At 32.4% G+C, this 15,692-nt stretch overlaps 1 protein-coding gene across 9 annotated transcripts in view; it reads left to right on the forward strand.

The window, feature by feature from the left end:
- Positions 1-15,692, forward strand: part of Evi5 (ecotropic viral integration site 5) — a 205,605-nt gene that overhangs the window by 136,026 nt on the left and 53,887 nt on the right. For 7 of the 9 annotated variants that reach the window (XM_048814448.1, XM_048814445.1, XM_015500836.2 and 4 more), the window contains 2 exons: positions 860-1,006; positions 3,504-3,599. In XM_048814448.1, the coding sequence (XP_048670405.1) occupies positions 860-1,006; positions 3,504-3,599 (243 nt within the window). Of the gene's footprint in view, positions 1-859; positions 1,007-3,503; positions 3,600-13,897; positions 14,670-15,692 lie in introns of those variants that run through there. The other 2 variants (XM_048814452.1, XM_048814446.1) reach the window with 2 other exon arrangements.

Here is a 15,692-nt window from a genome sequence, read left to right on the forward strand (position 1 = left end):
AATTTCAGTATATGTGTCATTTTATGAGGTGAATTTTATTGATTGCTTTGTCTTTTGCTAGTATTTTGGGGGGTTTTGCCTTCTATACTTTGCAAATTTTTGATGAAAGTTAGATATTTTAGATGGGGCAGTATATAAAGTATTTTACCTTAGGCTAGAAATGGGTACACTTTTTCTCCTGCCAGACCTTTCATGTGGGAGATTTGAGTTAATATAGTCAGGAGATAGGCTGAATTTGAGGTTTGTTGTTTCTGTGGTTATCCACAGTGTACCACAGGCTTCACAATCCTTTAGTAATGCCTTATTTTAGAGTAGGGGCTGGTTTGCCAGAGGGCTTTTCTCAGTGTCTTCCCTTCCTTCATACCACCTCAGAAAAAGGTCTGTCTCCAGGTATATTTGAAACTGCAGGGATGTTTCCTGTGATTCTGATAAAACCCCAGTCTTATGCTGCATTATGTTTTTGTATCTGGGTATTTGACCTTTTAATTTTCCTGCCAACCCCAGGCTGTAGTCCTAGGCCTAATATATTATTTCTCTGTCTACCCACTTTGTATTCCTATTACCTCTTTCAGAAATGAATATTTTTAAGTTGTATATCACTTATACAAAAAAGTTATAGACCTTTTTGTATAAGTGATATATTTAGTTATAACAAGAGTTTCTAATATGGACCACATGTGTTCCCTTGGAGGATTAGATATTTAAAACAGTTTTATATCTTATTTTTTCAGTGTTTATTGAAGAAAATTGACTTGTAGCTGATAACATTTTTATGTTATTGTATTGAGTGCATCGGTAAAAATGTTTAATTTTCAGCCCTTTTATATATAGTGTACATAATTATATTTCTGCTTATTAGAACCAGATCAATAGTAATCATCTTAGAAGAGCAGAACAAGAGGTGATCAGTCTACAGGAGAAGGTACACTATCTTTCTGCACAGAACAAAGGACTACTTACTCAATTAAGTGAAGCAAAGCGCAAACAAGCAGAGATTGAATGCAAGGTAAATATGTCAGATAGCTGGTTTATGGTTTTTGTCAATGTAATAATGCCTTTCTTTATATCTATCTATCTATCTATATATATATATATATATATATATGTTGTAGATGGACACAATACCTTTATTTTGTTTGTTTATTTTTATGTGGTGCTGAGGATTGAACCCAGTGCCTTACATGTGTGAGGCAAGCGCTGTCTCTGAGCCACAACCCTAGCCTCCTGCCTTTCTTTTATAGGTTGTTTCATCATGACTAGTTGTTGTTGTTTGTTTGTTTAGGTACCAGATATTGAGCCCTGGGATGCTTAACCCCTTGGCCATATCCCCAGCCCTTTTAAAACATATTTTATTTAAAGATAGGGTCTCGCTAAGTTGCTCAGGGTCTCACTAAGTTGCTGAGGTGGCTTTGAACTTGTGATCCTCCTGCCTCAGCTCCTGAGCTTCTAGGATTACAGGCTTGCGCCACTGTGCCCCCCCTTTTTTTTTTTTAAGCCAATCTACTTCCCACTTTTGAAATTGCTTTGGTGGTGCTTTCATACAAGGTTAGCTCATCTTGCTTCTGGGATGGACTTCAGACAAGAAACATTTTTAGCCACGTACTTGGTTAATTTCCCATATTGGAATTTACTAGTATCCCTTTACAGTGTTTATTTTGACTAATAGCCCTTTAAAACTGAAGCTTTTAATAACTCAACCCAAAACATGTAATTTGGAAAAGTCGAGGCTCCATTGCTTTGAGTGTTATCTTGTTAGTGGGAAGTAAATATTGATGTATGTTTTCTGGAAAGAGTAGAGAGCAAAATAAATGTATATGTACCTTGGGTCAGGATAAAATGGATACATTTCCCATAGTTCTTTTAATCAGTTTTTCTGTGTGTGCGCGCGCGCATGTGCACGTGCACCAGTGAGTGGTGAGAAGTGTTTGATTCAGAAAGCATCAAAAGTATTGAAATCAAGGATATTTTCCCCTAAAATAAATTTACACACTTAACAGTGATGAGAGAGATTGGAGAGTAAGGTATAGGAGAGGGAGGGGATGTGTGTGTTTGTGTGTATGTATATTTGTGTGTGTGTGTGTGTGTGTGTATGAGGGGTGTGGGGGAGAAAGAACTAGAGATAAGTGTAGTCTGCATATTAGAATGGATTACTGAAGACAAGTTATGAAATTTTGAAATAAACTAAACATCTACTTAGTACATGGTAGGAATGATACCCTTTAAATATTCTAGCCTTCTTTTTCTGTGAGAAGTAAGACTTTGTAAGTGGTACATTATAAAGCTGTAATTCCATCAACTTGTTTTAGTGTCATTAAAAACCAAGAATGAAGCTTGAGTGGTTTATCAGTGTCATTGAAATCCAGAGATGAAATTACATCCTAATAAATATGCATGGCTCTTACAAATTTATACTGTGACAGAAATATGTAGGTAGTACTAAAATTTGTGATAATTTAAGCATAATCCCATTTGAAGGATGTGCATGGACTAATTAAAAATAAAATGATGTGAAATGATGTTATATTAATCTGATTTATTATACAAATCTGATTTTTTATGATGCTGAATTATCTGTCCTCAATTAAATTTAATCTTTTTGCATTCTTGATGTAAGTTTTCTTTAAATATCTCGATAACAATGTTATTAGACTTGATATTGCTTCTTAAGTATCTTAGCACCTGTTAGTGAAGTAAAATGTTGTTTGAAAATAAGTATATATACAACTTACTGATAAAAATAGTTATCTGAGTTTATCTAAGTAATGGGTGCAGATCAGAATATTAGAGGATTTGAGGAACTGATACAGGATTTTATTTAATTTTTAGTGTTCATTAATAACTCTATAAAAACTATGTTATAGATGCTAACTCTGATTACTATATGTTTAAGCTATATATTAATTTACTCAGTCTTAGGAAATGCTGTTTGCAGATTTTAACAATTAATAAAATGAAATGTCACCCTAACACCTAGTACTTTCTGACTAAATATATATATTTTACCTTGTCATGTTGATAGAATTCAGAAACAAATTAACTTTCTAAGGAATCCAGTCCTTGAATTATATAAATCTGAATCATTTTCAGTTAGTTTTATATAATTATAGTTCATGATTGGTTGATATTAGTCATAAAAGCTCATTTTATTTTTTACTTATACAAAATATCAGGAAATGGTAATTTTGTTATTTCCCTCTACAACTAAATTTGAATATTCTCACTTTAAAATAAAATAATACAAATCCTTTGATCCCCAGTTTCAAAATCCAAAACACTCTGAAACCCAAAAGTTTCATAAATTTCACACAAATTCATTTCAAGGCAAAACCTGATTTGAGTTGACATATGGCCACTTAAAATTTGTTTTTTACCCCAGTTTGTGTGGATATTTATACTTCACTTTTTATTATAAATGCTGCATCAGACACTTTTCTAAAATCTGAAAAAAAATCTCAATTCCAAACACAAGTAGTTTATTACTTTTGTTTTGTTTGCTACCCTAGAACAAGGAAGAAGTGATGGCTGTGAGACTTCGAGAAGCAGATAGCATAGCTGCTGTGGCTGAACTGCAGCAGCACATTGCTGAGCTTGAAATCCAGGTACATATAAAAATAATAGAATACATCTAAAAATAATGTCATAGTCCCCGTCTCTTCTCTGTGTACCTGATGAATGACTTATCTGTTTCTTTATCCCCATGACTGTATTCTAGTTTCAATATTTACTCATTTCCAAGTCCTTTTTTTCTTATTGTGGTGAAACATACATAACATAAAGTTTGCTCTTTTAAAATATACAGTTCCATGGTGTTATGTGCATTTATGTTGTTGTACACCTATCACCACCATCCATCTCCAGAAATTTTTCATCTTCTCTGACTGAAAATTTGTGTCCGTTAAACATTAATTTCCCATTCTCTTCTCCCTCCAGCCTCTGGTAACCACCATTATATTTTCTATATCTATGAATTTGACCAGTCTATCTACCTCACATAAATGGAATTATGTAAATTTTTTGTGACATTTCACTTAGCATGATGTCCTTAAGGTTCATTTATATTATAGCATGTGTCCAAATTTTCTTCCTTTTTAAGGCTGAATAACATTTCTTTGTGTGTATATACTACATTTTGATTATCTATTCCTTTATTGCTCCACCTTTGGGCTACTGTAAATGATGCTACTGTGATCATGGGAGCACAAATATCTTGGGAGTCCATGAATTTACTTCTTTTGAGTATATATAGCACTTGGAAGTAGAATTTCTGGATTATGTAGTTCTACTTAATTTTTTTTGTGAAATAGTTATACTGTTTTTGAAAGCAACTATATTATTTTACATTCCTACCAGCAGTACACAAAAGTTCCATTTTCTCCATATCCTTACCAAAGCTTGCTAATTTTCAAGGGGTTTTTAAAAATAATCTGCCATTGGGCTGGGGATGTGGCTCAAGTGGTAGCACGCTTGTCTAGCATGCGTGAGGCACTGAGTTCGATTCTCAACACCAGGTAAAAATAAAATAAAGGTATTGTGTCACCTAAAACTAAAAATAAAATATTTAAATAATAATAATAATCTGCCATTCTAATGGGTATGAAGTGGTAGCTCTTTGTAGCTTTGATTTGCATTTCCCTAATAATTGGTAATGTTGAGCATCTTTTTACTTGCTTGTATGACATTCATTTATCTTCTTTGGAGATCTATGCATTCAAGTCCTTTATCCAGTTTTGAATCAGGTTGTTCGTTGGTGATGAGTTAGTTGTAGGACTTACTTATATGTTCTAAATATCAATCTCTTATGGATATATGGTTTGCAAATATTTTCTCTCATTCTATGGATTATCTTTTTTTCTTTGTTGATTTGTACTTTGATGGACAAAAGTTTTTAATTTTCCTGAAGTCCAAAACTTTTGCAAAAATCTGTTTTCTGTTTTTGTTGACTTCTTTCCAAGTCCATTTTTGAGTGACAGTTTATTGTATATCTATATTGTCAAAGCTGTTTTTCAAAGAAAATTCTGAGCTTTAAAAGGAAATATATTAGTTGGGTGCAGTAGTGTGCGCCTGTAATCCCAGCAGCTCGGGAGGCTGAGACAAGAGGATTGTGAGTTCAAAGCCAGCCTCAGCAAAAGCAAGGCACTGAACAACTCAGCGGAACCCTGTCTCTAAATAAAATACAAAATAGGGCTGGGGATGTGACTTAGTGGTCAAGCACCCCTGAGTTCAATCCCGGGTACCAAAACAACAACAAAAACATATTATTTTGTCATCTCAAATGTCCTCCTTATTGTACAATATGGTAAGATGAGAAGTTTCCTATATATAATAAGTATTATGTTTAAAAATCTGTATCTTTCAAATTGGGTGAGTTGTTTTGTTTGATTGTTTGAGACAGGTTTTTGCTATGTTACTCAGGCTGTCTCAAACTCCTGGGCTCAAGTGATTCTCCTGTCTCAGCTTTGCCCTCTGAAGTAGCTGGGACTATAGGTATTGAACCATGGCTCCTGACTCAAAATGGGATTTTTTTGTTTGTTTTGCTATACTTGGGATAGAACCCAGGGTCATTCCAGCTAACTACCAACTAACTATACCCGAAGCCCTTTTCATTTCTTAGTCACTTTAAGTTTCCCAGGCCGGCCTCAACTTGTAATCCTCTTGTCTCAGCCTCTAGAGTTACTGGGATGGATTCCAGTTGTGCACCACTGTGCCAAACTTTGGTTCAAAGTTTTTTTTGTTTTTTTTTTTATTACATTTTACTCCAAATCACAGTGTAATTTTTGTTGCAACATTTAGAATTTTATTTTCATCTGAAATTTCCTTTTGTTCTTAAATCTCAATTTAAAATTCAGTTAATTTGAAAATTTCCATATTATATTATAACCTAATTTTTTGATCTCCATCAAAGTTATGATGTTATAATATGTATACATTTATAAAAAGGTATCCTTTATGTTTTTTTGGTAATACTCCCCATAAAGTGTACACTCAGAAATGAACAATTTGCTTAGTATACTTATAATCAGTTATTTAAATCCAGCTACCATGTACTAGTCCAGTTTTACTTTTCTGGCATCAAGAAAATTATACAAATTTGCCATGTCTGTATATCTTAGTCATAAAATAGCAAGATTTAAATCACTTCTTTTGTTGATTCTAAAATACTTATTAAAATGAAGAACTTGGCATGCTGTATGTTTTGTTTAAAGTGAACTATGTTTGCATCATTTTAGAAAAATAAAAAGAAGGTGCATGGTATTGGGGTATTTTTTTTTTAGCATCTCCTCAACCTGTTGCCCCAAACCAAGCCCCTGGCAGCTACCATTCTACTTTGTAGGTATGAGTTCAACTTTTTTAGATTCCTCATATAAGTAAGATCATGGGGTATTAATCTTTCTATGCCTGGCTTATTTCACCTAGCATAATCTCCTCCAATTTTATCCATTTTGTCACAAATAATAGGAATTCCTTCTTTTTTAAGACTGAATAGCATTCCATTGTGTATACTTACTTCATTTTCTTTTTCCATTCATCCACTGATGAATACTTAGGTTGGTTCCATATCTTGGCTATTGTGAATAATGCTACAGACATATCTCTTCAACATACTAATTTTATTTCCTTTGGATATATAACCAGTAACGGGATTGATGGATCATATGGCAATTCTGTTTTTAATTTTTTGAGGAACCACCATACTATTTTCCATAATGTATATGCTAATTTATATTCCGACCAGCAGTGTACAAGGATTCCCTTGTCTTCACAGCCTCTCCAACACTTGTGATGTTTCATTATTTTGATAATAGCTGTTCTAACAGGTTTGAGATGATGGAATTTTTTTTTTTACTATTAATAGGAGTATGTTAGCAGCAGTTTGTTCACTGTTGGTGAAGTGATCACTGAAATCCTGATTTATAGATTTACTGGTTATTTTTTCAGCTATCACTGCTTGTTCTTATCCTTAGGTCATTGTTCACCTCTTCTTCCTCCTTGCATTCTCTCCTCCTCTGGCTTTCTCCTAACACCACTTATTTTTGTTTGTTTGTTTGTTTGGTTGTTTTTTTTTTTTTTTTGGTTCTGGGAATTGAACGCTGGGCCTTGTTCATCCAAGCCACATACTCTACCAACTGAGCTATATCCCCAGCTCTCTAACACTACTTATTTTTTATTCTCTTCTTTCTTGTTTAACTGTTGTTTCCAGTCTTCTCTATCCATTCTGAGTGTTTGTGTTCTTGAGAATCCAAGTTTCGGGCTCTTAAAAACTATGGAAATAAAAGGTCTCATTTACATCTTTGTAACAAAGAATTATAATTTATCTCCAGCCTTAACCTCTTTCTCCTATCAGTTTTTAAACCTTTTGAAAAAATTATTAAGCACAATATCTACAGAAGTTCGTAAAACAAAGCTACATTAATATATTTTAAAAACTTCACATTTAACTGCTACCAAGGTAAAGATAGGGAACAGTGCTTCTGCTCAGGGAGTCCACCCACTCATACCCTACTCCTTCTGACTTTTATGATGGTCATTCCATTACTGTTCCTCTGGTTTTGTCATCTTTGTGTGCATTTCTGATCTATAAAGTTTAGTTTTCCCAGTTTATCAATTTTGTATGAGATAATATTTAATATTTTCTTTTGTGTCTTTTCTTTCATTGTTCAACTTTGATTTTCTAAGTCCTCATTTTTATTGTTGCATGCATTTTCATTTTTAAAATATAACACAGTGTATTTACTTATTTTACTACTAGTGGAATAAGTAAATCGGGAATTTCCAGGTTGGTGTTATTGTGCACAATGCTGTGACGTTGAATAATTATGCACACTGCATTGGTCATATGTGCACAAGTTTCTCTAGCATGTATACCAAGATGTGGAGTTGCCAAGTTGTAGGGCTTACGAATCTTCAACTTTATTTTCCAAAGTGCTTGTAATAGTTTAGTCTCCCAATAGCTGCATATGAAAGTTCTTGTTGTTCCACATCCTCCCCGGTGCTTGATGGTGTCACGCGGTTTAATTTTTGCCAATCTGGTGGGTATGCAGTGATCTTTTGTCACAATTTTAATTTACATTTCATTACTAAAAAGGTTAGCCATTTGGGTTCCTGTTTTTGTAAAGCACCTGATAAGGTTTTTTGCTTATATTTTTATTAGTCTGTCTCTTGCTTATGGATATATAATTTCTTATATATTAATGTTCTTCAAATGTTTTGTGAATATCTACCTTAATCTATGACTTGTCTTTTGTCTTTATCATGTATTTGGTAAGTAGGCCAGTAATTTGAATAGTTCCACCTGAAAGTTGTACAACACTTTGAATTAAACGTGTTTAAAGTCAGACATGTTTCTGTTTCATCTATAATGTTTTCCTTCTTTCATATCTCAAGTCTTGATTAATGAATCATCTCTTATCAAATTATTCAACCTACTAGTAACTTCAGATATCTTTTTTTTACCCTATAACATAATATGTATATATAAGGTGTGCAAGTTTTCCACATGTGAGTAGATAACAAATTATTTTACAAAGTGCTTATGCTACTTTACTTTCCTACCAACATTTTGCCTAATCCTATGGATTTTACTTTAGACAATTCTTAATGGCTTATACAGGTTAGAGTGTCTCATTGAAAGTTTCATTCCTGAAAAAGAAAAAAATCTTGAGTAAGTCTAAAACTAAATCAGAGGTAATTTGAATGATTTTAAAACGTTTGGGGCTGGGGCTATGACTCAGTGATAGAGCATTTGCCAAGCATCATGGGTGAGGCTCTGGGTTCTATTGCCAGGGAGTGGGGGTACAGCTCTATTTTGAATCATTCATAGCATTTCTATTTCCCTCACCATTCTGGTAGTTCACCTACTTACCCCTTACTTGATCTGTTTAGTAACTTCCCATGCAGCATCTTTTACTCCAGTCTTAGATTTTCTACAGAAATATTAGAGCTATCTTCTAAAACATTAAAACTTGTGTGGACTGCCTTTTAGCTATCAAATCACATTAAAACTTCTTATCGTGAAATCCTTATCTTTTCATTTTTAACTAAACATTTTTTTTAACTTTACTTCTCACTACTACCTAACCAGTCCTCTCACTACTACCTAACCAATCCTCTGAATAAACACTATGCACTCCAAATTATCCTGTTCCTGCAACTTTCATATTATTTCAAAATTGTGTACCCATCTGAATGCTGCTCTATCTTCCTAAATTTCTGTTTTCTCTACTATTTTTTAATTTGTTTTAATTAGTTACACATGACAGTACAATGACCTTGACATATCATACATTTGAATCAGATGGAATATAAAATCTCATTTTTCTGAGTTATACAGGTTGCAGAATTTTGAGGTAGTTCTCCTTCTCTTTCAGGACTTAGGACTAAGTGCTCTTTGGTTAACTTGCTGTTAATTCATTTAGCAAGTATATTTTCAGTAAATATCTCAGTGCTTCAGCATTTATTTATTTAATGCTGATTAAGATTCATAATAGATCTTTTGTTAAAACCTGAAGAGCTCCCTTGTTGGTTATAAAAGCATTATATTTTAGATGACTTTTAGTTGTGGAAATATCTTAAACCATTTTCAAGTTCCACTAGGGGGAGAACTCAACCTAAAGATTTTTATATTTCAAATCCCTTTCAATTAAGTTTTCTAATTAATGGTAATCTTTTGTGAATTAAACTTTTTCTCATAAACCAAATTTTCTCAAATTCATTTAATAAATTTTATTATTATATAATATATTGTTATAATCCTGGTTTTTAGTATAATTGTGAATATCATACTTTTGTAAACATATTTAGATAAAGGAAATATGTTAGGTGAAGAAATACTCATTTTTAGAAGTAATCTAATTTTCTATAGTGTATATACTTACGAAGATTACATTTATTAAATTTGTTTTCAAAGATTCTTCAGTCAACTTCAAACTTTCAGTCTGATTAAAGTTCATAATCTACCCCTTTTATTATTCTGACATAACTATATCCATATTCTACTTAATATTCTCTAAATACTGCCTCCTATCTCCCATCTTTGAAAAGGCTGTTTTATCTTAGTGTCTTAGAAAGAACTTAATCATTTTTAAGTGTAAAAGCTTTCAGATTTTAGACATTTTCCTGGCACTGTTTTTAAAAGTTACTGCCACCTACTTTTCTTTCTTCTCAGACAGAATGAGTTACCATTCTGCTAGTGCTTATTTGGGAACAGATTGTGCACCTATAAAATTAAGGTGTTGAATTCCAAGGTATCATCAGATACATGAAATTATTATAATATGTATGTCATTTTAATATCTTTTTCCAGTTCACAGTTACTGTTATGAATTTCAATTGTAATATAGTCATCTTGCTTCATTCAAGTCTCTAATACTTGCTCAGATAAAGTTTGCTTGGCCAAATTTCTGTCTTGATAACATTCTCATCCTAAACACTGTACTCTTAAGCCACCTTTTTTTTTCATAAGTTATTACTTTTTGCTGTAAGTTGTACATATTTTCACTTTTTAATTAAATATATTTTAGCTGCTACATAAAGCATAATAATTGTATAATTTATGGAGTACTATGTGTTGTTTGGATACATATATACATTGTACAACGTTTAAGTTCAAGACCAGGCCAGGCAGTGTAATGAGACTCTATCAGAAAAAAAGAAAAAATTGAGTTCTTTGTTCTTTCTATAATATATAATAATATTATATATATATATATATATATATATATATATATATGTGTGTGTGTGTGTGTGTGTGTGTGTGTACACTGATTTCTGTCCACTGTGAAACCCTATTCTATTTTTTTTATTTTTTATATATTTACCATGTTTCAAAATATCATTGACAACTTTAATTCTTCCAAATACTCATAATAAAAATAATAAGTAGTATTACTGAATATTTGATACATACCAGGCAGTGTTCTTAGCCAGTTAAGTATTTGCACTTATTTAATGTTTACCACATCCATTTAAGATAGGTTTTGTTAATGTCCTCATTTAATAGTTCAGTAAACTGAAACCTAGAGGACATTTTAAAATGAAATTTTGTTGTTTGAGGCCCACTCTTTAAATCTTTTCAAGATTAAAATGAATTTTTTTCTTTGTATTAGGACATACTGTCATTATAGTTTTTAAAATTTTCTTAGTAGTATATAAAGAGTATACTCTGCTGTATAACTTTGCTTATTATATAGCTACAGTTATTACAAGTTCCCGGTTCATCAATTTATATCTTTTAGTTCCTTTCCATATCAGGACAAAGTTTAACTCCTGACTCTTCTTAATGAACCCTTTTGCTCTGATTTCTGTCTACCTTCCTAACTTTATTTTCACTTTCCCCAGCATATATACCCTGAACTTGAGCCATGGTATCCTAGTTAAGAATCCTTCAAATCTTTCATCCCATGACACTTAGTATTGTTCTTCCCACCCTACTTTTTTGACCTTGTTTGTCCTGTTGTGATCAGCCTTTCCTAATAACAACCCAGCTGATTTTTTTTGTGTTTGCTCTTCTAACATACTCTGTTACAGACCTCTCTTATTCAATTGTCTCATCCTACTGTAATTATTATTTTTTTTTTAAGCTTTCTGGTCTCTATGTACATCTGAAGCTCAATGGGAGTAAGGACCATTATTTAGCTTTATATTTCTAACATCAACATACTAAAGATAATCAAAATGTGTTTATTTACTGAAAGAATGAATGTATAATTGTTTAGTTCCTAAAATATCAATTTGATTTTTAATGTTCTCATTAAAAGCTCAGATGTGAAGAACAGATTAAATTATTAATTTAAATGGGGTGTTGATGATGATTCAGTGAAGATTTATGGAGTACCTACCTTGTGCCAGTCACTATTCAAAACACTTTACCTAGGTTAGTGAACAAAACACAAAAATTTCTTTCCTCATTGAACTTCATGGTAGAAAGAAAAATTAGATGAACAAAATAAATTAAATCACATTGTGTATAATTAGGAATTGGTGAATACAATGAAGAAAAACAATAGGAAAGGGAGGATGGTAATGGTATGAGTCGGGGACTGTTGCTATTTTAATTTTGTGGCTAGGAAATATTCATTGGAACCTGACATTTAAACAAAGATTTGAAGCAGGTGAGACAGGCAAATTTAGGAGAATTCTCTGCTAAGAGTAAGGGCAAAGGGCCTACAGGCAGTGGGAACCATGTCTGAACAGAGCCTCAGGTGGAGCAAGAAGGCAAAAATAGAGGAAGTCCAGAGGTAAGTAGGGCCTGTCATATACTCTAAGAACTTGGCCTTTCTCCGAGTAATGTGGAAAGTCATTTGAAGGGTTTTGAGCATAGTGTGATTGAGTTAGATGACATTTAATCTATTAAAAAGATTTAATTGAACTTGATTCAGAAAAATTATAAGCCTGTGTAGTATTTAGATTGAAGGAAAATGGTAACTAAAAATTAACTTTTTTCCTTCTGTTGGTGGAATTTTCTACCTTCTATTGATATGAATGTTATTTATTATTTGAACACTTTATTTTTACATTAATACAAATAGAACCATTCTACTTTCCAGATAGTGGGACAAAACACAGAAAAGTTAATTTTTGTTCAGTCAAGGAAAATAGGTGAGAATTGAACCCAAGCCTCTTGATAGTTAACCTGGAAATGAGTTTGTATTTTGGTTATTATAAAGAAAAGCATATTGATTTGTCATAACCATGTTAAATCTGCTAGAGCACATCTTTAAATTTATGCTGCTTTGTTAAAACTAATGGAAAGTTTTTCATTTAAAACAGGGTAGGTCTATTCAAATCCAGCTTTTGGTTCTCTTCCTGGTACCCAGTAACATTTACCCACTTTCGTTAGTTTGCCCAACAGTTAACCTCTAGGGATGCCTCAGATGGGCAATACCCCAACCACTCTTGACTTAAGAAAACACCTACTCAAAATTCTGTTCTGACATAGAATGAAGCAGCTAGGTTTAAATCAGTGTACCCAGATCAGCACGTAATTTTGGCAGAGATAGAAAGGAAGTGATAAAACCATTACTATTAACTTTAAAATATTATATTTTTTAAATTATGCAAAATTATGAGATTACTGAGTGATGGATTTTACCGTAAAGCTTTGTAATTAATCTGTACTTTCCAATTTCCTAAGCTAATTTGTTAATAGTTTAATGAAGGATGAGAGTTTATATGCCAAGTCTAAGCTAACACACTTCTTTTTTGGAAGATACCACCACCACCACAAAACAACAGTTATTTTTGGTTACTAGTTTGAACAACTTAAATGTTAAAATACTTTTTTATCTTTCTTTAAGAATTTTTCAATTTTAAGCATTTTTAAATTTGAGAAAATAGCTATTTTGTATCTGGTCTTTTTTTTTCATGGGAAATTTTTTTTAGTATATTTTCATTGTACAGAATAATGGGTTTTGTTGTAGCATATTCATACATGCTAAGTAATTGTATCTAATCTTAACACTGATTCTCAACAAAGAAGCTGGATATATAGACACTTTTACTCAACTTGCTACTTTGTCATTAGGGATTGTGAAATTCTGTTCAAATTTTTTTCCCTAAAATGCTCAGTGATGATTCTTTGTTATCCAACTTCCATATGCAGTTAATTTTAAAGAGAGGTTTTTAGAATGTTGCTTCAACTAGAAATGAAAATTATCATGGACATCCCCTAAGACCAACTCATAGCAAGGTCTCCTTAAGGAAGGAGGATAAAATCTTAAGTACCTTAATATCAGTGATCATCTTGCACTTATAAAAATTAGCTCATGTATATCTAGCATTCAGATTTTGATTTCTAATGCCATTATTCAGTAAATGGAACTAGGAGTCCTCAAAGAAATGACTGATTCTATAACTGTGTCAGGAAAGTACAAGATAAGCCTGTAACATCTTGTAATGCCAGAAAGTAAGGAAATGCTCAAGGAAAGCTTTTAGGGGTGTGTTAAAGAGACAGAGGAGCCCGCTTGAAAGAGCTCCTAATGGGCAAACAGAACAATTTGAGGGGAAAAAATACATTTAAAGTAGTAGTGGATTTTTAACCCAGAGTGTAAAATAAATATGTTTGTCCATGTGATATAATGATTGAATAAATTAATAAATGGGGCAGTAGAGACAAATATGCAGAAGGATTCCAAGTAATTTTTGTAGATACTCTGTCCTCAAGAATGGAAAGTATGAATCTCTACTCCTCAAGTGGACTACACATAGTGACTTCCCTCCAAAAGGTACTGTTTGGAAAGTACAGGGGTAAAAGAGTAACCTTGCAGTACAGAAACCTGAAAAACACTACTTAAGCAAGATAATCAAGGATAACATCATCAGTCACAAATCACACTGGTATTTATACACCCTTGCTATGATATGATGTGGTGAAAATGGAAACTTCATCTCCTTAGTCTTCCTCCCAGTTATCTATAACCTTAGTGTTAAGCATGAGAAAAATATCAAATTCCAGTGTAGACATCTTCCAAAACACCTGAATGGTAACATCTCCAACCTGTGAAGATTATGAAAAGCAGCCACAGTCTGAGAAACTGTTGGAGGTAAAAGGAACCTAAGGAAAATAACAAATAAATATAGTATAGTATTTTGGATAAAATCCTAGAACAGGAAAAAAAAAAAAAAAGACAGGTTTAAAAATAAGAAAATCAAGCTAGTGGCACATGCTTATAATCCTAGTGACTTGGGAGGCTGAGGCAGAAGGATCGCGATTTTGAGGCCAGCCTTAGCAATGTAGCAAGACCTTGTTCTCAAAAGAAAAATAAAAAAGAGCTATAGGAGCTGGGGTTGTGGCTCAGTGGTAGAACAGTTGCCTAGCATGTTTGAAGCCCTAGGTTTGATCCTCAGCGCCACATAAAAAAAAAAATAAATAAAATAAAGGTATTGTGTTCATCTACAACTAAAAAAAAAAAAAAAAAAATTTAAAGAGGTGTAGCTCAGTAGTAAAGGCCTCTAGGTTAAATCTCTAGTACCCACCCTCCCCAAAAAGTGTGTGTGTGTGTGTGTGTGTGTGTACACACACACACACACACACTCACATACACATATAGACACATATATAAAATATATGAACAACTATGGATTTTAATTAGTTATAATGTATCAATATTGGGTCATCATTTATAACAGCATAATATAAGATGTTAATCATAAGGGAAACTGAATGCCTGGGGTACATGAGAACTCATCTCATTTTTTCTGTAAGTTAAAAGTATTCTAAATATGTCTAATATTAACAAAATAGTATATGTGATTTCATGGTTTTTAGAAACTTATGAAATTATATAATTTTAAATATTGATCATAAAATTGATTCATTTCTAATTAAACTATAATTTATAAGAAACATTTTTCTAGCTTTTAGACTTTATGTAAATGCTGATCTTTTCATTTGTGCCCTTATCTGGTCCTATAAAAAGTATCACTTTAACACATTCTGTATGTGTGTGTATGTGTTTATGTATTTTCTTTTGAAATGGGATTAGTCTTAGCATTGAAAAGTGCTAGAGGAAAAAACTCCAATTTCTTTTCTCCATTTTACATTTTTTGAAGATATTTTTATGAATTTTTTGATTACTAAAAAGAATATTCAAACCTTTGTGTCCATGACTTTAAGTTACAGGAAACTATTTTGAAAACTTATTAGTAGTACGTGATATGAATATGATTTTTGTTTAGATGTTTCAAATGAGTCACCT

Source organism: Marmota marmota, unplaced genomic scaffold (genome assembly GCF_001458135.2).
Source record: "Marmota marmota marmota unplaced genomic scaffold, marMar, whole genome shotgun sequence".
Classification (NCBI taxonomy): Eukaryota; Metazoa; Chordata; class Mammalia; order Rodentia; family Sciuridae; genus Marmota; species Marmota marmota.